Genomic DNA, 24,627 nt, shown 5'->3' with positions numbered 1-24,627 from the left:
ATCTCACACTTCGTCTCAGTTCGGCTTCCTTCGTGGCAACACAGGGCAACACTACCTGAGTGACTGGGAGATAAATCGACCTACTATGATATTATGTAAGTAGTTCAAGGAGCGTGACATGTGAGTTCAGCATGACGATGTTAACTTACTGATGCATTGTGTATGCAGATTCTCAAGAGCTCGATCATCAAGAGAGTTTACGATTCATGATTTGATACGATTCGTAAGTGCCATATGTCAGCCTGGTACACTGCATGCCTCTCTGACTCACTCGGTCCAAGTTTTGGCAAACTCTATTGAACTGTCAAAAGAGTATTAACATGTACATGCTTATTGCCATTGTATCATGCACTAAATTTAAGCCTCGTCACCAACTTCCCAGTATTGGCACCAGTGAAGAGCCTTCCCCAAACCAGTGGAATATCTGTGAAAGGTACCTCCACAATGTCCTCGGCCCGTTCAAGCGTGATGTCTCCCCGCTGAAGTGCACCAGCGATGTCCGGAAAGGCTTCCGTGGCCACTCTGTTGGACCCGTCCTTCGGGAACATGAAGTCAAGGACAACGAAACCTTGAATTGTCAAGCGGTTGGTTATTACTTCGACCCAGGTACTACCCATCGTGGGTTTACCCGTGTCCTTATTGTATCCTGCAAAGGACGGTCAATAACTAGGTATGCTAATCGCAAGCATATTCTTTTAACCTGAAATAGCGCCACAAGCCGCGATGCGACCATTCGGGCTGATTCGTGGAATCACTTGATCCAGGACAGAACCGCTGATGTATCCGCTTTAGCAAATAGAAGTGGAACCTCCTGCCGATATAGCTTACCCCACACTGCATGACGAAAGCCGGTGAGTAAATATACGAGATAAAGAGATTAAAGAAGGCTTACTTGTCAAAGTATGCATCCACAAAGTCCGGGGTGGCGTCAATAAGATCTTGAGCGAATGTATCTGATTTATAATTAAGGGCGACGTCTGCACCGAGTTCCTTGATCCATTGGCATTTTTCGTATGTCCCCGCGATCCCAATCACTTTTTTGGCCTTGATCACCTTCTTGGCGTATTGGATGGCGACGTTGCCGACAGCGCTATATCCAGGGCTTTAGTGTACAGGACAATCATAAGAGCCAAGATAAACTCACCCCGCAGCCGCACTGACAATCAGCGACTGTCCTTCCTTGAGTTTCAAGATATCCTGCAGACCATCTATATTTTATTTTGAGCAAAGGATGACACTGCGCATCGATGTCAATTTACAGTACGCAGTGAACCCAGGGACTCCGAACAGACCGAGAGAGGCAGTAGGTGATACATTTTCGGGCACCCTAGTCAGGTCAGCGGTGTAATGACGAGAGAGACCGTGCACATACATCACGGGTAGGCATGCCGAGGGGCCTGTTTTGACCACTGCGTATCGTCGCCACCCAGCAGTCATGCAATAAACGAGGTCGTTTACCTTAAATCCACTAGTGTTGTCTTGGATTGCGAGAACACGAGCAATGGAATGAGCCGCCATTACGTCGCCCTCACGCACTGGAGCGACGTAGAGGCGCTCTGGTGAGACACCTTTCTGGATCCAGCCTATAGAGTAATATGATCATCGATTGCGATTCAGCGTTGAATAAGAGATCGAACCTCGTTGCGCAGGATCGTTGGAGATGTACACATTTTCCACGAGCATTTCTCCATCCTCCATGTGAGGCAGAGGCTCTTCTGTCAAAGCAAATGTTGCATCATCGGAAAATTCAAGAACTACAGACTCTACAGGGGAATTCTTGACACGCCACACTGGGGTATGCGTTGGGAGGGACATGTCGACTCTCAGGGTTATGGATCACAAGCTACTGTTCTGTGAGTTGAGGGGAGAGCGGCTGAGGCAGTGGCTCGCAATATAAGTGATAATCTTGGCGCAGTGTACTAATAGTAAGTATTGGCTTGAGCGAGTCTATTTCAGTTATCTTTTCACATTGGATAAGATTCGATTCCAGGGCCACACTCTAAGTAGTATTTAGGAGTCATCCGATCAACATCTTCGAATACAGCTATTAAGCATGGTAACGGTTATCGTCCCGACTTCCACGCCACAAAGAGTCCACCCTCGAATCGCATGTATGTGACCGTCGCACCGTGTCCTTCCAGGCTATTATAAGTAGTACATGCATATATCTGAACTGATAGAAGTGTCCATTGATGCCTATACTTTTGCAAGTAAACTGCTATTTATTCTTAGCTTGACAGCGAGAGTAACGAGAGAGCCGAGAAGTAAAGACACTCCAGTGAAAACTATCAAACCCGTGTAATTTCCATTATCCCGAGCCAAAATTGCACCCGCAATTGGTTCACCAACGAGGGCACTTATGATCAAGGTTATCAATGTGAGATCGAAATTGAATAATGAGACGTACGGGAAAGAAACCAAGCTATATGCCATTCCCATCCGGACTCCAATCTTTTCCATTCTTGATATCTGGGCGATGCAAGAGGTTTGCAATGCAAACCAACTTCCAGAGAAAAATCCATAAAACACGGAATACGTCATAATCGTTGCCAAATCGTGTGCGTGTAACCACAATGCCAGAGTGAAGATCGCCATCAGTACTGTGGACGGAAACAACGTGTTGTATCTTCCAATGAGATCAGCTGCAATCGATGGCACGATGCGCCCAAACACGCTTCCTGCGTTCATTACCGACAGGGCCCCGGATGCAACTGTCTGAGAGACGTGGGAACCTTCGGCATACTGTACGATGTAGTACATCGGCACGAAAATACCTGCCGGAAGTATTAGAGACGTTTCACCTGGAACACAATGACAGCTTACCAAAGCAGCTAATCGCGCTTCCTAGCACGAAAAGTGCATAATTCGCATCCTTGAGAGATGACACGTCGACCCATGGACCAGGTTTGCGCGTGGGAAGACGACTGGAAACGGTTGCAGTAGCTATAACGCCACACGCCAGACAGACAAATGCAGAGATGCGCACTGCCCAGCCGAAACCCACTGTGTTGAAGAGTCGTTGCAACATGATCGGGAACACAACGCCACCTGATTGCTGTCAGCACCAACAGTACCAGGCAAAATGAGATATCTTACCTACACTACTGCCGGCTACGGCGACACCAAGGGCAGTGGCTCGATACTTCATGAAGTGTGTAGCGGTGGCACTCATTGACGGAAAGAATCTAAACGAGTACACGTAGTTAGGCAGGTCACGCGGACTCTGCTTCGAAACTCACAAAAGTCCGAATCCAATACCAAAGACGACCCCTTGAGCTAGAATGAGCGCATAGTACGTTGAAGCCAGGGATGTCATCATGAGAGAAAATGTCAAGATGACAGTCCCTGAAGCAAGTAGCCATGTTGGCCCATATGCGTCAAAGAGCCTACCGACAAAACTTCCCTTCAAAACATTCAATTATCAGACTCAAGATCGAATGGCAAATGAGCTCACTGAAAAAAAGAAAACCCAAAGCTGAACTGAGCCAATCCACGAAATGTCGGACGCGGTATAGTCTACAAGCTGGTTTTGTGAATACCATAGCTGAAAGATTCCGAACGCCATCGATTGACCGAACGCGGCGAACAACGCAAAAAATGCACCAAATACAGTCATATACCCTCTGAAACCCCCTTCTACGAAGGGCGGGTTTGGGGGCGACGTAAGAGACTTTTCTGTGTCGACAGGTTTCAACATAGGTGGGACGCTGTGGTCACTGCCAGACATGATTCGGTAGGTCTTGTTTGGCGCGTAAACCAAAAGGTTAGAGAGGGTGAGTGCGCCCTGTATCAATTTATATCTCGCCCATATCAATTAATTAACTAGTACTGCCCTATAAAAAAGTGTGACTTCATCAAAAATCAGGATGCAGCCTGACCATTGTGGCGCAATTGGGGCACATCTAAAACATGTGAGATGACACCCTTCTGTGATGAAACTCAGCGCTCAGCCTGCTCCAGTGTATCAAGACTAATCACTTACACACGGTTATTAATACTTGCCACTTGAACACTTGTAGTTGGAAATCCTAGTAGGTACGGGGAGGAGATAAGCATCCATAGTACACATTGCGTACACAGGTACGATGTCGTCAATGTTGCCGTAACGTGGCCGCCGGCTAATCTATATATGGTTCTGTATGCGTATATGTTGTGCAGTGTATACACAAGAGGCATTTTGCAGAAATCTATGTACGGTTTTACAACACCAGCACATGACAATGATACAGTTGAGTCATTTTTTTAAAAAGTCCCACTCCAATTTCTTGAGATTCAGGCTCTCCCTCAGGTGACTCAGGGGGCCAGTGCGGTAACTGGTGAGAGATCATCGATCAGATCTCAGATCTGGAGAGTGTAAATTCGTCCACCGCGACCGTCCTCTGCAGTATGCTCACTCAACGCAACTGAGGCCTTGCCGAGGGTATGAAAACTTATATTAATATCGTGCTATCTGGAATTTAAAACTGCGCTAGCGTTTGATAGGAAGGTCACCTGAAAACTTGGTGTAAAATTATTTGACACTCAGGATGCGGCCGGTAATACTGCTACTTCAATAGCTTGCAGAGTTTTAAGCAGTACAAGTGGCAGTGGGTCCATTATCGGAGTCATCAGATCAATATGCGCGCGATTACCTTGTTTTGAACATCAGGTTGCGCTGGCCGCCATTCCTCCGGTTTAGTGGCTCCTGTGAACTCTCCTGATTGGCGTAAGTTCAAAAGGCCGTTCAATTCAACTCTCCTTGTTAACGTTGATTCCCCATCTCCCTATCAAATACCATGGTTTCTTCACAAGAGCACTACCCTGTCGCACTGGTAAGCTCGTGACCGACTAATTCAGTGCCGGCTAACATGGTTTATTCATCGACTGACAGGTCGGCATTTCTGCAGAGCTTCCAAGTGGTCCTCATGGAACGAACAACCTTGACTACCCATCGCTGTTTGACTTTCTTATGAACGAGCACCAAGCCTATGAAAATATCCCGACCGATAGATTCAACATAGATGCGTGCGTCTGTCTCATTCAAAACGTGCTACGCTTCAATTTCTGACGTTTTCCAGTCTTAAGGGAGTGAATATTGGTGAAGTAGCTGCCACACAAGGCGCATTCTTGAAAGACTTGGATTTATTCGATCATATTGAATTCGGAATCAGTAGCAAGGATGCCAGGATGATGACAATTGGAACACGAAAGCTCATCGAGTTGTCGTTCCTAGCATTGTTGGACTCTGGTATTGATTATCGAGGAAAGAATGTTGGTGCTTACATGGCGAGTGTCGCCCATGACGCTTGGATGATTTCCGGCGAGGTTAGTGACCCATGTCTTGTGTCATCGCTGACTCACTCGCATCTTAGGACGAAAATGAAGCTCGCGGTTCATTAGCATACTCCCCTTCCATGATTGCCAATCGTGTGTCATACCACTTGGACCTGCGCGGACCTTCCATCCCCACCGATACTGCTTGCAGCTCTAGTCTTTCTGCTTTCCATCTCGCTGTTCAGTCCATACGCAATGGAGAGTGCGATGCGGCAGTTGTGGGTGGTTGTCAGTTGAACCACAGGCAAGATTTATTTTCGGCGGCATTTCTGAAAATTGAAGGTTGAAACGCCTTGATTCTCTAGGCTTGTAGATTGGCTGGCGTACAGTCAAGGTGGAATTCTGGCACCAGATGGTAAATGCAAACCTTTCGATGCCTCTGCTAATGGGTGAGGCGACCTCCGTATCCGTATGACTCGCTAATTGAGAATCATCTGAAGGTTTTCCAGAGGAGAGGGTGCCGTTGTTGTCGTTATAAAACCACTTGACAAGGCTCTCATCGATAATGACCATATTTATGCTACTGTGCGCCATCTCCGGATCGGACCTATATGATCGTTCTCATTCTTCACAGATCCTCGGTACTGGCATCAATTCGTCTGGTTCACTGGCTCCTGTGAACGCTCCTGTAGCCTATGCTCAAAGGGATGCAATGCTGAGAGCATTCAAGCAAGCTCGCCGTCAACCACACGAAGTCGATTTCGTCGAGCTTCATGCCACAGGCAAGTTTCTCTGAACCTATCCCGTTAATATATTATACGTGTATATCTCTAGGAACTGCAATCGGAGATCCAACAGAAGCGAACTGGGTTGGAGAGAGCTTCCTGAAGAACGACAATGAGGAGCTTCTTATTGGGAGTTTGAAAGGAAACATGGGGTATGTCGTCGGAACTGCCATAATCAGCTTGGTCTCATTCTTCTTCCACATAGTCACCTGGAAATCACAGCGTTTCTTGCGTCACTTTGCAAAGTTTGTTCTATATTTCAATCAGGAATCATCCCTCCAAATGTCAATCTCCGCAACCCAAATCCTGCCATTCGTTGGGAGGACTTCAATCTACGCGTTCCCTTATTGCCAACCTCGTTACCTTGTCAATCCGCTACTGGACGCTCGCTGATCTCTCTGGCGAGCTCCGGAATTGGCGGTGCCAATGGTCACTGTGTTGTTGAGGAGGCCCCTCATACAACTAATTCGGTAGTGCCTTTCTGGCGCTCAGATGGCTTTCATACTCCCTGCTTGTTGGTGGCGGGTGGCCTTTCTCCGCGTTCAACAACAGCCGTAGGAGAATCTATGCGAGTCATAGACAGTAAATCATTACCATCAATCGCAACGACCTTCGGACGTCGATCCAGGTCTATGCCTTGGCGTTCTTGTGCGGTTACTTCACCAAATTCACCACCTCGTTTTACTGAGCCGGTTCTTACTTCCCGAATGCCTCATCCACTCGTGTTTGTATTTGCAGGACAGGGTCCCCAGCACTTTGAAAGTGAGACCTATCAACCATTTTTATAACTTGATGCTTATTTTCTTGTCAGTGGGCAGAGAATTATTCAGTTCATGCACCATCTTCCAGAGGAGTATACTTGAAATGGACGAAATACACAAGCTTGTAACTGGATTTTCACTCATTGACCAGACTGGTCTTTTCAGTCAACAAGCTCGTTCCGCAGAAGCACTCGGAAATATCTGGCCCATCTCAGTGACTCTTCCTGCTCTAACCATGCTTCAAATCGCAACTTTCGACGCTCTTGTGAGTCTTGGGATGAAGCCCACTGCGATCGTGGGCCACTCTGCAGGAGAGACTGCCGTCTTGTATGCATCTGGAGCGGGTTGCAAAGCGATGGCTGTGGAACTTGCAATCGCACGTGGTCGAGCTATGTCAATCGTCGAAGGTTCTCAAGGCGCAATGGCAGCAGTTTCGTGCTCCCCCGAACAAGCCCGGGAAGTTATATCTCAGATACACACCGAACAAGGGAAGGTTGATTTGGACGTTGCCTGCTACAATACCCCTGGCGCCGTCACACTATCAGGGTCATCTACGGGTATAGACCTCGCAGTTGAACGCGCAAAGGCTGCCGGATTTTTCGCAAAGCGATTGAATACTGCTGTTCCTGTGCATTCCAGACTGATGGACCCCTGTCATGACGAATATCTGCGCCTGGTAACAGACATATTCAATCGCTATCCTTCACGGCTACCTCAAATCCGAACATATTCCACCGAAAGCGGTATGCTCAAAAGTGACCCATTCAACGCAGAATATTATTGGTCTGGTGCACGTGGCCCAGTGCGATTTACGGACGCTATCCAGCGTATGATTCAAGATATAGGCTCTCCGGACTTTTTAGAGATAGGACCTCACCCAGCTCTCGCTAGTTATCTGGTCGAACTCGGTGGCAAGACAACGACGGTTGTATGTCCTCTGCGCAGGCCCAAGGCCAATCAAGGAGAAGCGGTTTCTTTTCTTGACGCTTTGGGCAAGCTGGCAGTCGCTGGACATTGTATCGACTTCAATGTTCTCAATGGATGCACCGCAGCAGATGTCTCAGACCTACCCGCTTACCCCTTTTCCCGCAAGAAGGTCTTCTTGTACCCAATCTCTCCTTCCATCAAGAAAATGCGTCAGTCTCGTAACGGGCCTTTAAATTACCCCCAGCTTCGTATAAACGCCCAGACGCACCCTTACCTGGCCCAACACGTGATTCAAGGCGAGCCCATCATGCCCGCTGCAGGATATATTGAAATGGTATGCACTCGCTCGCGAAATGTGAGGGTAATGGAACCTCACCCGCACGTAACAGGCATTGGAATTTGGAGCAAGACAATTATGGGATGTCAACTTTTCATTCATGCTGTCGTTATCTGGGGAACAACCGGTGCCAGTTAACATCAGTACTGAAGGACCTCGTTGGTTGGTGCGCTCTGCTCCAAATCCATCACAATCGTCCACGCCCCAAGTACGTACGAGTATTTCATTCTTCGCCCTATGACTCACCAACGGGTCAGTATGATCGGTTGCATGCTGAGGGCTACCTATCTCGAGATTCTCAAATTCCAGCATTACCAGCAGTGAACATTCAGGCAATAAAGGAACGCTGCACGCGGGTTGGGGTTGAGGGTCCGTTATGAATCGTCGTCCAACTTTGTCGCTTATCCAACTATCATAGGTTTTTATGATGCGCTTGAGCACTTCGCTCAATATGGCCCAGATTACCGAAGAATATTGGATTGCTACCGGGGGACTGACAACGGGCGCGACGAAGTTTTAGTACAAATACGTGGCGCTGTCGGGGACCTTCCAGGGTAAGACCATTCGTTTTGGTTTACTAGGTATTCACCCAACGAAAATGATAGACTGGAAAAGTTCAAGATCCACCCCGTCATCCTCGACTCCGCAATACATGTTCTGGTCCATCCGATTTTTACCTGTCTCACAGACAAAACTTTGTATTATCTTCCTTCGCGCCTGCAAAATTTGACGATTCATGAAGCACTTATTACGTCCCCATTCCCGCAGTCCATATATGCTCATGCTGTTTTTTCGCCAGTGGACACCTCGTGAGTTAATTTAATCTCAACAGATTTATCGGTGACTTATTCCAAAGAAGAATCTCTGGCATACGACGTCGCCCTCCTGGATGAAGACGGCAATCATCTCTGCACAATGCAATCATTCGAAGTTGCCCTCCATGGAGAATCCTCTCTATACGAGCCGAGACGTCGCTTCGACTTAGTGCATGAGCCCACCCCACTCGACTTGTCCTCGTGTCGTCACCCGACCCAGGAGGAATTGCCAACGGAACAAAGCAGAGACATTTTAACGCACCCAATGGGCACAACTTCATTGTCGCCGCTCCTCAACGTCGTCGCTTACGAGCACGGAAAAGAGTTGGAACTTCAGCTGATGTTATCTGCAAAGGACGCAACCGCTCCATGCGCCATCTATTTTACGGCAATCGCTGGTTCGAATGGAAACGGGGCTGTCGGTTTTGTGCGATCCTTACGGAAGGAATATCCTTCATGGACAATTTGCGTCGTGGTGTTCGACTCGGCTTGGGGCGATGAAAGTATTAGACAGGCGGTTGAAGCTATATCCAAAATGCCCCAAGCGGAGACCGAGCTTGTGGTGGACGCATCCGGATTGGTATATGTCCCAAGAATAACACCTTGCGAAGGTCCGAAGCAATGTCTCTCCTTTCAACTTCCACGAGCCATGGCAGCTCGAGAACTCGCAAGTGGTTCACTGCTCGTCTCCCCCTTCGGATTGTCATTCGGCTGTCGTGCATGTGCAAAGTATTAGCCGGTCGGATGACCAGATATGGGCTTTCGTTGGCTGTTTAGACAGCTCGCGTAGAGGTGTCATGGGGATATCCGCCTCTCCTGTTGGAAATGTCATCGTATCGCCACTGGACAGCATGGTGGATGCCCCAGTGGCCCTGGAATCCGATACATCCATGGGACCTCCTGTTCTTGTCCTTGCTGTAGCAGTCCTTGCTGTTGGTCCTGCATATTTCGAGAACCCGTGTAGGTTCCGCGGAGAGATTCTTGTGACACATGCAGATACTCAGATAAGCATGCTTATTGCTCAACTCTACCTTCTCCGAGGCTTTCGCGTCACTACCCTAACGCAACATGCGACGGACTCCGAAATTAGCCGCCTTCCCAATGGACATTTTAACGTCGTCGTCTCTGAATACACAGACACGGCAACACTTCACCTCTTATCACGCCTCTCGACGGTTAATGGGAGGACGTTTCCATGGAAGCATCCAACGCAAGGCTTGCAGTCGCTGCTCGCCTGCGACCCGTGGTTAATTAGCCATGCTATTCGCCTTGGGTCAGATATAATTGGCGACGAGCTTAAGATTCCTATGTGCAACCTCAGCGAGATCATAACTGCCAAGCCTGGTGACCCCGTCAATGTGAAGAAACATCTTTTCAGCGACAAGAAGGCATATCTACTGGTGGGAGGTACCGGCAGCCTTGGATTTCAGATTGCCCAGTGGATGTACAAGGTCGGGAAATCCCTTTGCACTGGACCTATTTAATCATGCTGAGCTGACTACTTAGAATGGGGCTCGGGAAATTGTTCTGACTTCGAGGTCCGGGCGCGCTGGCATTCGGCGCAGGGGAGACACTGCATCTCAGCGCATCATGGCGTATCTCGAGAGCCTACCGGATTTAAATCTACGCATTGAGGCAACTGATGCCCTCAGCGAACCTGACATGAAAGGGTTGGTGCAAAAACTCCAGAGTCCGCTCGGAGGGTGCATGTTACTCTCCGTGGTTTTGGCAGATGGACTCTTTTCTGGGCTATCCGCTGAGAACTTCAATGCGCCATTCAAACCTAAAATGGGAGCATTTGAAGTGCTATACAACATAATTGACACGAACAAGTTGGATTTCTTGATATCGTTCTCCTCGGTTTCAGCACTATTTGGGAATGCAGGTCAAACTAATTATGCCGCGTGCGTCTTTTGAGTCATGTGTGTAATTTGACTGCTTACGTTCCTCAGAGCAAATACTATGTTGGACGGGAGACTGCGCACCATGCCCAACGCGTTCTCTATTATAACACCTGCGGTCACAGACTCATTCGTCGCTACACTGGGTGGGGCAAAGTTCAAGCACTTGACGGATTGGGGGATGTCGTCTCACAGTGAGTTACGCCATGAACAGGATGAGGAACTTGATATCGAATGCTCCTAGGGGTCCTCCAATTCATTGATGAAGGCATTCGGAAGTTAGCTGATGGGCCTTTCGGGTTCTATATTCCGGACTTCGACTGGGATGCAGTCTGTGTCAACATGGGAAACTCTCCAATGTATAGTCACTTGCTACCCGAGCGGTCGACTGCAGAACACGAACCATCAGTTTCACAAGACGGCAATTCGATAGCGGACATAATTTGTACCACTCTTGACGTTGCGCGCGAAGATTTGTCTCCCGACGTTCCTTTAACGATGTACGGTTTGGACTCCTTGTCTGCTGCAAGGCTATCCTTTGCCTTGAACCCAATTTTTCCCATCAGTCAAACTCAGCTCCTTGCGAACGTGACCCTTCAGAATCTAGAAGCACGATTAGCGGACCAGCGGCTGTTCGCCTCTACTGAAGCGGAGCAAAGAAGCGCATCCGAGCTTCAAAAGGTCTCTGAGATGAGGTCCTTGGTTTCCAAGTACACGTCTGGATTTAAAACCCCAAAGACGCTGCTGCCTTCCTCTATCAGCTCACGGGACTGTATTGTCCTCGTAACGGGCACTACTGGAGTCGTGGGTGCACACCTTCTGGAATGCTTACTCCACGCACCACAAATCAGTCGTATATTTCTTCTCAACCGTCCCAAGCCTGGAACTCAGACAATGTTGGAACGTCATCAAGCGATTTTCCAACTACAGTCCCTCGACCCTGCGGGACTGGAAACGGACAAAGTCGTGTATTTGGAAGGCACTCTTGAACAACATTACTTTGGGCTATCAACCGACACGTTCAATGACGTGAGCACTTGCCTTTTATACAATTTGGGGAGGCTCTCATCTTTCATCTTGTTTTAGATGGCACGAAACGTCACCCACATTGTTCACGCTGGTGAGGAAATACCCTACGTTATTTCACATCCATGCTGAAAAGCTTGTAGCTTGGCCAATGGATTTCGCCATCCCCCTTTCTGGGTTTGATTACGCCATTCACGGTCTCAGAAAGTTGATAGATTTCGCCATTTCGTCTCCCTGGCAACAACCGCCTCGATTAATTTTTACGAGCACAGTCGGTGTATTAAGCGGTAAGTACTTTGGGTAATTTGAAACGCACTTAATCTCATTGACGCTTTGACAGGCCTCTCATCGTCGATCGCTGTAGAGGAGGCTCTTATACATGACCCCAGTATCTCTGTTGGCGCAGGATATATCGAAAGCAAATGGGTTGCAGAGCACGTCTTGGCAGCGGCTGCTGATGCTACGCGACTGAAGCCAATGATTATTCGCCTGGGGCAACTAACCGGAGGGCGCAATGGGTACTGGAAAACAACGGAATGGATACCCTCCATGATCAAATCGGGCCTCTTTCTTGGAGCCTTGCCCAATCGTTCTAATGTGAGTTCTTTTGATTGCCATCAGTCTGTCACTGACTTGTGTAGACTTTAAATTGGCTTCCAGTTGATGTGGCAGCGGCATCAATGGTGGAGATGTTCAATTCACCACCCGGCGTGTATCACTTGACACACCCAAGTCCAGTGTCATGGACTGTTCCGATGCGGGAAGCTGCTCGCATCATGAATGTGCCATTGGTTCCGTACACTCAGTGGCTTGCTTCTTTGGAGAAACAGGCATTATCACAAACGGCAAAAGCATCGCAAATCAACCCTGCGCTGAGGTTGCTTGACTTCTTCAGGTATACTATTCGCAGAAAGAATCTTACGAATACGGACAACTTCTTAGAGCCGGAGCTCTCGTGCGCTAAGGCTTTGCAAGAATCTCCAACATTGCAATCAATAGTCTCAAGCCCGTTGGGACCTCAGGATGTAGCTAAATGGATGGCATACTGGCGCAGTGTTGGCTTTATTCTTGCTTAATTCGAAATCAGTACCCTGCTAGGTTAGATACGTCTGTTCGCAAGTAGCATGTACGTACACGTAGCCAAAATCAAGTACTATACTAAGTATATGATCGAACATTACACAGCTGCTGCTGCGCGCCTCGGAGACTCGTCATCTTTAGAACAGGTATTTCACATCCATGAGCGAAGAGGTCAGCATCAATAGTCTAGACCAGGCAGAGAGCCGGGAGTCTGGAGCAGAATAACGGGTGTTATCATCTGCGTGAGGTCGCGAGGTTGACTTCAGTACTGCGTGTGGCGATCAACCGCAAAAATAGTATTCAATAGACATATATACAACGTACGTTGTGGTGAACAGTCACGGGCCCCTCTCCATGACGAACATTTTCCGTGCTCGGCGAGTCATTTTTGCCACATAACATACATAATTGTAACAACAACGGTAGCGCAGCCTGCGCAGGAAGGGTTCACCGATGCACGTTCTCTTAGGACCTGACAAAAGTAGTAAGCAGGCTGCAACACCGCATCAACGAAATCGCGGTCCCCAAGTACTCCGACTTCGTCCAAGTTTACTCCGAAACACTTGACAAGTGACAGGAGAATGAGGAGTCGCTTAATTGGCTGGGGGAATGCAGCACTGGATAATACCGCATTGTAAGGGCATCACGCGACCTATAGCAGAAGTAAATTACTCAAATGAAAAAGTAGGTAGGACAAAATCTATCTATCGAACCAGACATTGGACCCATGACATCTTATTGGCAAGAGTCGAACGAGGAAGGCAACTTATTAGCACAAGGATCAAACAGCATTAACAAACTCAGTGGTACATCGCAGAAAACACAACCCAAACCTTGCAGCAGTTGCTCTTATTCTGAAATTAATTTTTGCTCCTTCGATCGGGTGAGAGAACGGAGGTGACGACGGCGTTGGGGTTTCTTGGAGCGACCGATATTTGGATTTGGGGTCTCGGAAAGGATAGAAATTCAGCCCCAAAGACAAACCAAGGTTGCAGTGATATTGACGCCTTAGTGTAAGGCTTGGCATTCTCCTCTTTTAAGCTCCTCACAACGTACTTCCTAACGTCATCCTCCTTCAAAAAGTTGACTCGACCTCCAGATCTTAGTTGCCGACCAAGTCGCTTGGGCAGAACGGTGTCGGTGAGCCCAGGTATGTCGTTGTCTCCCTAACGGTAACGACGGAGAGGATCGTAATGTCAGGGTAGACGATGACAAGGACAGATTAAAGATGCGATGCCTGGGGACCAAGACCTCGGTGAGAGGATACGCGTCAATCGCTGAACCAGTTGGGAGATGAAAGCCACCGTGGTGACACCAGCCACTGCGCCTGGCAGGACCTCCGGCACTTCCACGTTGGAGGACCCGCGGTACACAAGCGTTTGAGTGGGTTCGTAAGGCCTGGTAGTGCACGTTCGGTTGAGGCTAATATTGATGTTTATCTCGCACAGTATATCACTTCTCATATATACCAGCAAGAGTAGTCTCGAACCGACGTTTTGGAAAGACGTACCAAACGGCCAGTTCTTCACCAAGTGACGCGGATCAATCACGTATGTAAAGCAGTCGGTGATATCGCCCCGTCAGGATCTTGGGTCTGTGTTCCACCAATCACGTTGCTCCACCACTGCTACCGTAAGCATCAGACTTCCTTTTGCCAGGCGAGAAAAGTACCAGACGCGAGTCCGCAGACTCTGCAGTCAACTCAACAACTCAAACTCGTGATGATACTGCGAAACCTGGAGGACTAATAGTACAGGAGTAGATACCTAGGCGTCAAGATTTCTCACATAACTTCAGGATAATTCTGCATCATGCGCCTGAGGTCCGTCTCTGGAACCCTTGTGTTAAAATCGATAGTGCAGGGCTGGACATTTCCCACCGCCCCCGTCATGAACCCCATATCATCAAGTGGCTTCGTAGGGTCCAGAGTCAGCTGGAAAGCCCAAAGAATAAGGAGCGTGTTTATGAACACCGATCTGTAGCAGTCGAAATGAACTCGGATGATCATGTGTATGGAAGGACACTTTTCCTTTACCTGTTTGCAACGTGTTGACCAGGGCATACGCTTGAAACACGGACAGTGAAAGAAAGGACATTCTGAAAGACGGTTGCTTACCGCCGACCGAACCCGAAGACGAAGAATTTCAGATCGTCCCTAACGTGACCTTGATCGTTAATCCAGCGCTGAGGTTTGAAGGAATGAGGCTCGGGGAAGACGTCTGGGTCTCGAGAGATGGACCTGATGCAGCAACCGTCAGTGCCTCGTGTGTTGAAAAACGTTGCTTACCAGTGATTGCCGACTACCGTAGTCCCAGCTGGAATGCAGTAGTTTCCCTGATGCCAGATCATCCTCCGCACAACAAGTAATTCGACAAATACTTGCCCAAATCACTTCCTTAGTCGTCCGGTGAGCCAATCCTGCCGTGTAAACGTTTGTTAACTTGAAGTACAAACCCGACAATGAAGATACCCACCACTGGGAACCATCGGTCTCCATCTCAAAGCCTCAGAGATGAAGGCGTGCAGTCGAGGAAGGGAGTGTTCGTCAGCGAAGGTCGGTGCTATTGTAGAGAGATAATTGAATCGATACATCTGGAATAGGGATCGAAGATTACCTCGGTGGCTTCCTACGACGGCATCAAGCTCGGCCTGGACTTTCGCTTGCTCCTCGGGGAAACATGCGGCTGCCATGAGCACTGTGCATATTGATAAAGTAGTCTGACGCCTGTTTTCAACTACATATCGTCAGAAACAACAGCCCAAAGCCCTCACCGTATCAGTTCCAGCTGCAAAGAAGCCACCAGCAAGAAAGGCCATCTCTGTCTCTGTCAAGCCGTGGAGTTGGACATTTTGTAGCATATGTTTTACGAACGAAGGACCGATGTCCACATCGCTCTGCTGTGGAAAGATTCAGACATCAAGTGAAGATGGGAAAGGTCATGCGTACTATTTGTTGTTTCACGCGGTTCAGCTGACCAATGTAGAGCTTCCTGCTCCTTTGAAACGCCCGTTTCAGTTCTTGGCCATACCAAGGGATGTATTTGAGCCACGGGATCGAGTCCACGAGGTAAGCACCAGGGCGTAGGGTTGTACGAAGGATACGGAAGTGCTCACGAACTTCTCTGGCTTCGGAATCAGTCGCGGATGTGGGTGTAGTCTTCCCATACGCAACTTTTGTAATGATCGTCGCAGCATAACTGAATGCATGTAAGTGATGTAGTGTGATATCCCAAACCTAGGACAGCTCTTACGTTGCCGTGTGGTTCTGAAAGTTGCTCGGATCTTCAAGAATGTGGAGGACAGTGTTCTTTGCGTGTGACATCTGCAGTGGCTGGTATTCTTCAGCTGCTTTAGGCTGGAGATGTGAATGAAGTGCTCTGTATATTTCAGAGTGAGATTGGGGCTATACGTGCAGTACCGCGGGAAACAATCCAACCTACGCATCCGACGCAACCTGCTTCCAGCGGGTGTAAAGATGATGGACAGCCCGCCGCAAAGCATTTCTCCAGCAGCAACGAAGCGAGGACGATCAGCTAACGAGCCACCCTGCTTCTCCATGATATCGACTACGGCCTGCAACACGATTCTAAGCCTGGATACGATAAACGCAGCTTGGAAGAACTGACGTTGTGACGGCCGATAATAACAATTTTCTCAGTTCCTGAGCGAATGGTGATTAGAGGACCGTACTGGTCAATCCATCCCGCTACAGTTAGAAATGGGCTGATTAGCAATGTAATTAGCAGCAAAAGCAACGAGTGAAATGAAAAACTTTACTTGCGAGGAGGTATGAGGTGCCCCCGCAGTCTCCAAGTGGGAGGGGAAGGTGGAAGAGGAAGACCACTCTCTGATCTAGAAAGGTAAGCCTCAGCTATCACTCCTAGTACCCCAAGACAAGCCGCAGCACCGAGGACAAGCTGCGTGTTGTCAGACATGCGCAGGTCAGGAAGCTGTGATTGATACGGGAGGACAGAAGGGAACTAATGCGGTATCAAGTTGCGAATGGCTTTTCAGTACATACGTACCACCAATTATTCTCACACCTGAAGTCTCTGAAATTGCACGTGTATCAGCTGCCAGTGAACGCCGAAGAGAACGGAATAGTGTATCTCACATCGACGCTGGTTAAACATACACCTGGAGGTAAGTACAGTCACGTCAAAAATCTTCCCGTGGACCCGTGCGTGATTTGACAGAATCCTCTCCCACTAGCTTATGGTGGTTGTAGGGGATGAAACGATTCTATAGGGCTGGCTAGGGGAGACTAGCCATCTGCAAAACCACTGAAATGAACGCTTACGACATCAGTAGCGCACTCATGCGATTGGTGGAGATGCTGAACACATAACCAAAAATGTGTGCTTACGAACGCAAGCCTGAACTAAACCAAAAGCGAACTGCTCAAAGCACTTTGAGAGGAACTTCGGCTTTTAGATGGCGGCCCTAGGCCAGTCATGATCAAGCTAGTTTCCGGTAAATTGCCTGGTAAAGACAGGTGATTCCAACTTTCGAACACGTCGTAGATACACAGACAAACAGACTTGCTGCCCGTGACGCTCTGCAATTCGCCACCACCAGTATGGGCGGACAAGAAGAAAGGGCAGCGTGACGAAGGTCGTAAACGCCTTCAAGAAATAGCAGAGACGACTCTAACCATCATTTAAACTGGGACGGTCACCATCAGCGACGTCCCGCACAACGTTAATACCAAAGTCAATTTCACGAAGGGTTATTATGCTCCAGACTCTCAGCCCTCTGCCTGGTCGACCAATAGACCGTCGACTAGTTCTGATCCCTCCTCCGCCCATAGATGCGAAATCTCTGTCCTAGAGATGACGACTCTCCAAGGCGGGCGGTGGCTGCGTCATAAGCTATCAAAGTTCAGGGAGCGGAAAAATTGGGTTACTGAATTTTGGAGATACAACTTCTCCAGGAGGATTCCTGATCGGTCTTCCAACCCAAGAAGAATCCATCACTCGTTCTTCTACGCTTTACCCCTCTCTCATGACAGATACTGCTCAGCAGTTCTACAATCTCCATCGCCGCGACAAGAAAGGTGGCTCTTATCACCATGCATTCGTCTACACCCCTGCGGCTCTGGTGTTGCGAAACGATGCAGGGGATTGGATAGCGCCATATGATGCTGATATAGTCACGAGTGCTGCAGTGAATGCCAGTTTTGTCCGCAGAAAGAATGGCAAACGGGTTTCGCGTGAAGAGACAGAGGATTTACTGATGACTGCTACGCGTACTCCATCATCGTCACAGTACACTTGTATATATGCAGGCTCCCGGCGCCAAGTGGACACTACACCATGCCCTCAAACAAATTCATCAAGCTCGTTGCTACCCTCCCGAGACGACAGACCAGCATCTACACTCAACTTCGCACCCGTCACCTTCCTCTAAACCACCACCTCAATCGAATAGGGAAAAGTGCAACGTCTCACTGTCCAATATGTCCCGACGTAGACGAAACGATCCACCACTACCTCTTTGACTGCCCGCAATACATCCGTGAACGCCACCAATTCGCCAATGCCCTTCGTAGACAAGCAACGTCCATATCACATATCCTTACCTCCGAAAAAGCTACCCAACCTCTCATGCGCTATATTAACAAAACGGGACGATTCAAGACAACATTCGGTGAGATAATGGACAGCTGAGAACATTCAATCGATTCACTACTTTACAGACTCGACAACTAATCTTTCATATCTAACAATAATAAAAACATTAATCAACTCCGAGACTGGAGGGAAGACGTCCCGCCGGTCGAGACACCAATGTAGGAAAGGAGGGGCCTCACTTATTTGCGTCTCATACCACATCATTCCCTTTGTACGAACTCAGTGTCGGCCTTTGCCCGACATCATGCTGGCGGAGTGCTCATTTTCCATTTGACATCACGCCAGCACGCATACATACAAACGATAGTGCAAGCGGGAGTAAGCCCCCCGCGAATAGGGCTATGTGTCTTCGACCTCGAAGGACAATAAAATTGTTTTTTTTTTTAAAAAAAAAAGTGGACACTACTTCTCTCATCTAGCGAAAACATCACGGTGCTGATTCGGCATGCCCACATGCCTTGAAGAAACCCCACCACTTCTTTGTCGAATGTTTGGGCTATTAGCACTAACGCCAGCGATATCAGCTGACATAAGCTTCCACTGTCTCACAGTTCCATCGGAAGCATGACGAAGTAGCGTGTATCTCTATTCTTGACGACCGACGGTCAGGTACAATGTAATGCTTCCTGGGCTACAAGTGTCGATATGACGGTATTTTAATGCGAGCTCTACACCAGGGACCGGCATTTCGACGACGCGTCTTCATCCTCATCCAGAATTGGAATTTCTTCACCTACAAGCTGTGTATGCAAATCAAGATGACCCATGGTCAACGTGATCTTCAATCATCACTTGGGCCATTGATCGATCATGTAGGTTGTCGTGTTACTCAGCTCGTGATGTCTTGACATTTTTGACGTTTGTGGAAGAGTAGGTAGAAGGTGACTGGTGGACAGCCATTTGTGATGTGATCTGCGCAGTAGCCTGCACTCCGTATTCTGATGTACTTTTAGTCCCGCTTCAAACCGAACTCGACAATACCTGTGCTCGCTGCCGCATAGGGTCAATTGACTCTCTAGCTATGTATCAACGATTTTAATCGTGTACGTATTTGGTGTATTCTCAGTGTTTTGGTGAGCACATCAAACCGTGGTACTTCAAGAGTTCTAATTTTATTTCCCGTCGGATGTAATCCTACTGAATGGAGCATACTGCAGCACATCACCGGTTGGCTATGCTCAGTTCCTCTCCCGACGGAGACGCATTGTGTCGGCTTCCGTCACTTGAGTCCGAACCCTTAACACACTATCTTTCACAGGTGGGGGACATGAGGACGAATTTTTTGGCACCCGCAGCTATCTTCGCTGCTTTGCGGAGGTATATTTAATACTGGCTCACGTTTGGTATATATAACCCTCGAGAGTTGCATCTCGGTATTCCTACTTTTCATCGAACAGAGCCTTCTGGAAACATACCTAGGCCTCCAGTCGCGTGTAGCATGCAGTCTCCAAACATTCTGATCATCATCGCCTTCCTCATCAGCGCGGTGAGGGCAGGTCAGTAATCTGTCAATATTTGATGGACTTGATATTAAATACAATAGCGAGCGGCAACAGCACTGGCGTTAATGCCGAAGAGCAGACAATAGTCTCTGTGGTATTCCGTCGGTCCACAAAATATCGCGTTTTGCATTGTATCTAAATCATTTTATCCAGGATACAACCCCAGCAAAGTCGCAGCGGGTGTGGCAGGCGGACTGTACTTTATCGCCAGTCTTTGCCTGTTCACGCGCTTATTCATGAATAAGGCATGGTGGGGACTTTGTCTCCCTATAGCCTCCACCTGTAAGTTCCTAACATTCTTTCTCGCAATGCGTATCAATTGCAGGAACAGTCATGTCCGTTGGTTTTTTTATGCGCATACCCATGGCGATATATCCCAATTCTCTCCCTATTTTCCTGGTCCAACAACTCTTTACATTGTTACCGCCTGCTGCATACCTCGCCTTCAATTACATCTTATACGGACATTTCATCGTGGACTGTGTGGACAGACGCCACTCTTGGATAAAACCAGAGAAAGTCGCCAGGTACTTTGTTATAAGCGATATCACGACATTCCTTATACAGGTAATTGATTTTTGTGTCCATTACATGAAAGTTTGATCACAGCGTTATTCAGGGTGGAGGCGGCGGTCTGGAAACGTCGAAAACCCAGACAAGCGACAAGTTGGGCGCCGACATACTACTTGCCGGGCTAGTCATTCAGACACTCTCCTATGCGTTATTCATACTGCTCGTTGTGCATGCATGGCGTAGTATCCTTCGAGTCGGTATTCTGCCCCGTCAGGAGCCATGGGGAATGATCCTTTGGATATTGATGTTTTCATCTATCGCATACATGGTACGCCGTTCGCCCACACTTCATCGTCCATCTCTACTGACGTTAATGATATAGATTCGCTGTATTTATCGTGTCATCGAGCTTGGTCAAGGCAACGGTGGCTATCTCGTCACACACGAAAGTGAGTGTTGGGATATTAAATTCGAGGCGCCTTGGTCTGACTCTCCTCTGACAAGTCTACTTTTACCTCCTCGACTCCCTACCACTATTGATCGGCATTTGCACGTACATCGTCTACTGGCCAACGAAGTATCTCGACTCTTCAAGCCAAGACTTACCAATCAAATGACAATGACTGAACGCATTTAGAATTCTGTCATTGCCATTTTCATTCGAGGAATAAACTCGATGTGCAAAATGGTGACCCACCCTGGACTTCGACAATCCGCTGCTATGCAGCAATGCTCCTTTTTGAAATTGATGAGTTCCTTGACCGCACGATGTCACAGTTTGTGTTCGGAGCGCACAGGGAAAGCAGTTGCATCACGAAGAAACTCATGATAGGCCTATCAGGTTATCGCACGTCATTGAAAGGACCTGGACTACTTGTAGTTTTTCTTTCTTTCTTTTGACATAGACACTTACCTTCAACGTACTGACATACCATATATAGAAACTCCACGTACGCTCGTTTTTGTCTGTCATATATCCATTCACTGGAGGTAAGTCATATCCTACGATACCTAGTACATTGATATCGTATAGGACTCACAGAGCCCTTTCTCTTTAGGTAGATATAATAATAAAGATTCATACACTCGACTGGGGGGACTCACAGAGTCCTTTCTCTTTAGGTAGATATAATAGAGACTCATACACTCGGGGGACAGGGACCCACAAAGTCCTTTCTTTTTGGACGTATGACGTCTTTTAGGATCGACTGAAGAAAGCGAATAAGCAAAAAAGCAAGTCTGTATAGTACGCAACTCACACTTGTGATGCGATACTGCGAGAGGTAGAGAGAACTAGTCTCAGGCAAACTCAGGATAATTCTGCATCATGCGCCTGAGTTCCGTGTCTGGAATCCTCGTCTTAAACTCAATAGCGCATGGTCGGATAGCTCCCATCGCCCCGCTCATGAACCCCATGTCATTCAATGGTTTCGTAGGATCCAGAGTCATCTGGAAGGCCCAAAGAACAAGGAGCGAGTTTATGAACAGAGATCTGTAGTCGTTGAAATAAACTCGGAAAATTATGTGCGTGAAAGAAAATTTTTACCTGTTCGCGACTTCTTGACCGGGGCAAACACTGAAACACGCCACGTGAATGAAAGAATACTGTGAAAGATGGCTGCTTACCGCCGACCAAACCCATAGACGAAGAATTTCAGATCGTCCCTAACACGACCTTGGTCGTTAATCCAGCGCTCAGGCTTGAATACCTCAGGCTCGGGGAAGACGTCTGAGTCTCGAGAGATGGACCTGAGGCGTAACCGTCAGTCGCTCGTGCTTCTCTTGAAAGACGATGCTTACCAATGATCCGCGACCACCGTAGTCCCAGCTGGAATACAATAGGATCCCTGATGCTAGATTATAGTGTGCACAATAAGTTGTCCAGAAAGCACTTGCCCAAATCACATCCTGAGTCGTCCTGTGAGCCACTCCTGCCGTGCGAACATTGTTTATTTGAAGTACAAGACAGATAGTGAAGATACCCACCACTGGGAGCCAGCGGTCTCCATCTCAAAGCCTCAGACATGAAGGCGTGCAGACGAGGAAGAGATCGATACTCAGCGAAGGTCGGTGCTGTAAGGGAGACATCCTTTAAATTGATAGAGTTGTAATACGGATCGAGTTACCTCGGTGCCTTCCTACGATCGCGTCAAGCTCGGCCTGGACTTTTGCTTGCTCCTCGGGAAAACATGCGGCTGCCATGAGCACCGTGCATATCGCCATACTAGTCTGACACCTGGTTTCAATTGCATATCTTCGAAAACCACAGCACACAACACCTCACCGTTTCAGTTCCAGCTGTAACGAAGGTGCCAGCAAGAAAAGCCATCTCCGTCTCTGTCAACTCGTGGACTTGGACGTTTTCTAGCATGTATTTTACGAACGAAGGACCGACGTCCAAATTGTTCTGCTGTGAAGTGATTCAAACATTGTGTGAATGTTAGCAAGACAATACGTACTATTTGTTGTTTGACGCGGTTCAGCTGACCAGTGTAGAGCTGCCGGATCATGGGAAACCCCCGTTTCAATTCCTGGCCATACCAAGGAAGATATTTGAGCCACGGAATTGATTCCACCAGGTAAGCACCAGGGCGTGCGGTTGCACGAAGTACGCGGAGGTGCGCACGAATTTGTATGACTTCGGAATCAGTCGCATATGTTGGTGTGGTCTTCCCATATGCAATTTTCGTAACCGTCGTCGCAGCATAACTTCAAAGTCAAAATCCCGTAAGTAATGTACTATGTATGATAACCCAAACCTAAGAACACGCTTACCTTGCTGCATGGTTCTGAAAGTTGTATGGATCTTTAAGAATGTCGAGGACGGTGTTCTTCGCATATGACATCTGTAGGGGCTCGTATTCCTCAGCTACTTTAGGCTGGAGAATTGAATGAAGTGCTCTGCATCACATTGCAGCGTGAGATTAGGGCAACACGTGCAGCACTGCGGGAAACAATCCAACCTACGCATCCGACGCAACCTGCTTCCAGCAGGTGTAAAGACGATGGACAGCCCGCCAAAAAGCATTTCTCCGGCAGCAACGAAGCGAGGACGATCGGCTAGCGAGGCGCCCTGCTTCTCCATGATATCCACTGCGGCCTGCAATATAACATTGAGCCTACATATGGCAACTCAGCTTGGAGGGACTGACGTTATGACGGCCGATAATAACAATTTTCCCGGTTCCTGAGCGAATGGTGATGAGAGGTCCGTACTGGTCAATCCATCCCGCTACAGTGAGCCATGGGCTGATTAGCAATGGAATTAGTGTTGAAAGCAACGAGTGAAATATACAACTTTACTTGCGAGGGGGTATGAAGTGGCCCCGAAGTCTCCAAGTAGGAGGGGAAGGTGGAAGAGGAAGACCACTCTCTGATTTAGAAAGGTAAGCCTCAATGATCATTCCTAGTACCCCAAGACAAGCGGCAGCACCGAAGACGAGCTGGGTGTTATCAGAAACGCGTAGGTTAGGTAACTGCAACATGATTGCTACGGAAGGACAGGAGGAAACTGATGAAATCCAAGTTATGAATGGCTTTTTATGTACTACCAATCGCACTCACACCTGAAGTCTTGAAATTTCACATTTTAGCAGCAGACTGCCGAGAAAATGGATAGTCAGACTCCATTACACTGGGTATTGACAAGGCGATTTCACGCGTTCATACCGTACTTCGAGCCACGAGAAGGAGGACTCAGAAGATATGCGTGAATAAACGTGTGATTAGACACCAACCTGATGCCATATGGGGGCTGTGTGATAGGGTTTGGTAGAGATTGAGGTGACTATAGCGGATAGATGGGAATTGAAATTCGTTGAATATTACCAAGAAGCAACCCATGACACATGAGAACCAGGCTCCTTCCTACCGAGAGAGAGGGACGATCTACGAGGGCAGATTGCGATGTGGTAGTGTTAAATTAAGAACCCATGCAAATTTTCAACCCCCGCCATCCTTCAAGCTTAAGTTTGGGCTGAGTGCAATATTGGGCACGTGGTTTTTGCATGACGTCTACTATATACTACCCAAAGTATCAAAGCACGAGCAGTACACTCCCAATGATTAATCTTTGCACTTAGTCTCAGCTGGCT

General features: G+C 48.1%; 7 protein-coding genes across 7 annotated transcripts; 3 read left to right on the top strand and 4 right to left on the bottom strand.

Annotated features, from left to right (window-relative positions):
• Window positions 1-299: 299 nt before the first annotated feature.
• EDB91DRAFT_1350877 (uncharacterized protein) lies at window positions 300-1,990 on the bottom strand. The gene is made up of 8 exons (XM_041326092.1): window positions 1,638-1,990; window positions 1,373-1,583; window positions 1,260-1,327; window positions 1,145-1,208; window positions 893-1,090; window positions 829-834; window positions 701-774; window positions 300-646 (listed from the first exon to the last, which is right to left on the bottom strand). Exons 1-8 carry the CDS (start codon window positions 1,813-1,815, stop codon window positions 345-347), a joined length of 1,101 nt encoding a protein of 366 aa, XP_041170766.1. The 5' UTR covers window positions 1,816-1,990; the 3' UTR covers window positions 300-344.
• Window positions 1,991-2,196: 206 nt separating this feature from the next.
• EDB91DRAFT_1062439 (major facilitator superfamily domain-containing protein) lies at window positions 2,197-3,697 on the bottom strand (the record flags this gene model as incomplete). The annotated part of the gene is made up of 6 exons (XM_041314526.1): window positions 2,197-2,356; window positions 2,408-2,774; window positions 2,824-3,048; window positions 3,097-3,185; window positions 3,240-3,403; window positions 3,455-3,697. 6 exons carry the CDS (start codon window positions 3,695-3,697, stop codon window positions 2,197-2,199), a joined length of 1,248 nt encoding a protein of 415 aa, XP_041170765.1.
• A 1,078-nt stretch (window positions 3,698-4,775) lies between these two features.
• On the top strand, window positions 4,776-12,881 carry EDB91DRAFT_1254938 (acyl transferase domain-containing protein; the record flags this gene model as incomplete). The annotated part of the gene is made up of 24 exons (XM_041323891.1): window positions 4,776-4,811; window positions 4,871-5,004; window positions 5,058-5,304; window positions 5,352-5,541; window positions 5,627-5,702; window positions 5,763-5,838; window positions 5,888-5,929; window positions 5,988-6,190; window positions 6,244-6,800; window positions 6,850-8,060; window positions 8,116-8,271; window positions 8,321-8,432; window positions 8,482-8,617; window positions 8,669-8,761; window positions 8,832-8,872; window positions 8,920-9,458; window positions 9,490-10,329; window positions 10,385-10,782; window positions 10,831-10,973; window positions 11,024-11,808; window positions 11,866-11,899; window positions 11,949-12,092; window positions 12,146-12,402; window positions 12,447-12,881. The coding sequence occupies 24 exons, from the start codon at window positions 4,776-4,778 to the stop codon at window positions 12,879-12,881; spliced, it is 6,885 nt and encodes a 2,294-aa protein (XP_041170764.1).
• Window positions 12,882-14,668: 1,787 nt separating this feature from the next.
• Window positions 14,669-16,820, bottom strand: EDB91DRAFT_1239900 (cytochrome P450; the record flags this gene model as incomplete). Its single annotated transcript, XM_041321921.1, has 13 exons — window positions 14,669-14,861; window positions 14,921-14,950; window positions 15,002-15,124; window positions 15,173-15,219; window positions 15,269-15,303; window positions 15,360-15,446; window positions 15,501-15,603; window positions 15,658-15,783; window positions 15,833-16,082; window positions 16,137-16,262; window positions 16,322-16,458; window positions 16,512-16,608; window positions 16,663-16,820. The coding sequence occupies 13 exons, from the start codon at window positions 16,818-16,820 to the stop codon at window positions 14,669-14,671; spliced, it is 1,512 nt and encodes a 503-aa protein (XP_041170763.1).
• Window positions 16,821-17,889: 1,069 nt separating this feature from the next.
• Window positions 17,890-18,294, top strand: EDB91DRAFT_1254936 (uncharacterized protein; the record flags this gene model as incomplete). Its single annotated transcript, XM_041323890.1, has 1 exon — window positions 17,890-18,294. The coding sequence occupies one exon, from the start codon at window positions 17,890-17,892 to the stop codon at window positions 18,292-18,294; it is 405 nt and encodes a 134-aa protein (XP_041170762.1).
• A 1,381-nt stretch (window positions 18,295-19,675) lies between these two features.
• On the top strand, window positions 19,676-21,347 carry EDB91DRAFT_116274 (RTA1 like protein-domain-containing protein). The gene is made up of 7 exons (XM_041319874.1): window positions 19,676-20,014; window positions 20,062-20,121; window positions 20,174-20,302; window positions 20,352-20,587; window positions 20,640-20,861; window positions 20,916-20,982; window positions 21,038-21,347. The coding sequence occupies exons 1-7, from the start codon at window positions 19,957-19,959 to the stop codon at window positions 21,148-21,150; spliced, it is 885 nt and encodes a 294-aa protein (XP_041170761.1). The 5' UTR covers window positions 19,676-19,956; the 3' UTR covers window positions 21,151-21,347.
• A 385-nt stretch (window positions 21,348-21,732) lies between these two features.
• EDB91DRAFT_1229705 (cytochrome P450) lies at window positions 21,733-24,466 on the bottom strand. Its single transcript, XM_041321044.1, has 15 exons — window positions 24,098-24,466; window positions 23,837-24,044; window positions 23,686-23,782; window positions 23,497-23,633; window positions 23,309-23,434; window positions 22,993-23,242; window positions 22,818-22,943; window positions 22,660-22,762; window positions 22,520-22,606; window positions 22,430-22,464; window positions 22,334-22,380; window positions 22,160-22,282; window positions 22,080-22,109; window positions 21,793-22,025; window positions 21,733-21,741 (listed from the first exon to the last, which is right to left on the bottom strand). Exons 2-14 carry the CDS (start codon window positions 24,016-24,018, stop codon window positions 21,833-21,835), a joined length of 1,536 nt encoding a protein of 511 aa, XP_041170760.1. The 5' UTR covers window positions 24,019-24,044; window positions 24,098-24,466; the 3' UTR covers window positions 21,733-21,741; window positions 21,793-21,832.
• Window positions 24,467-24,627: the final 161 nt, after the last annotated feature.

Source organism: Suillus paluster (assembly GCF_016628075.1).
Source record: "Suillus paluster strain FC165 chromosome Unknown EDB91scaffold_121, whole genome shotgun sequence".
NCBI lineage: Eukaryota > Fungi > Basidiomycota > Agaricomycetes > Boletales > Suillaceae > Suillus > Suillus paluster.
This window is presented reverse-complemented; position numbering and strand designations above follow the sequence as displayed.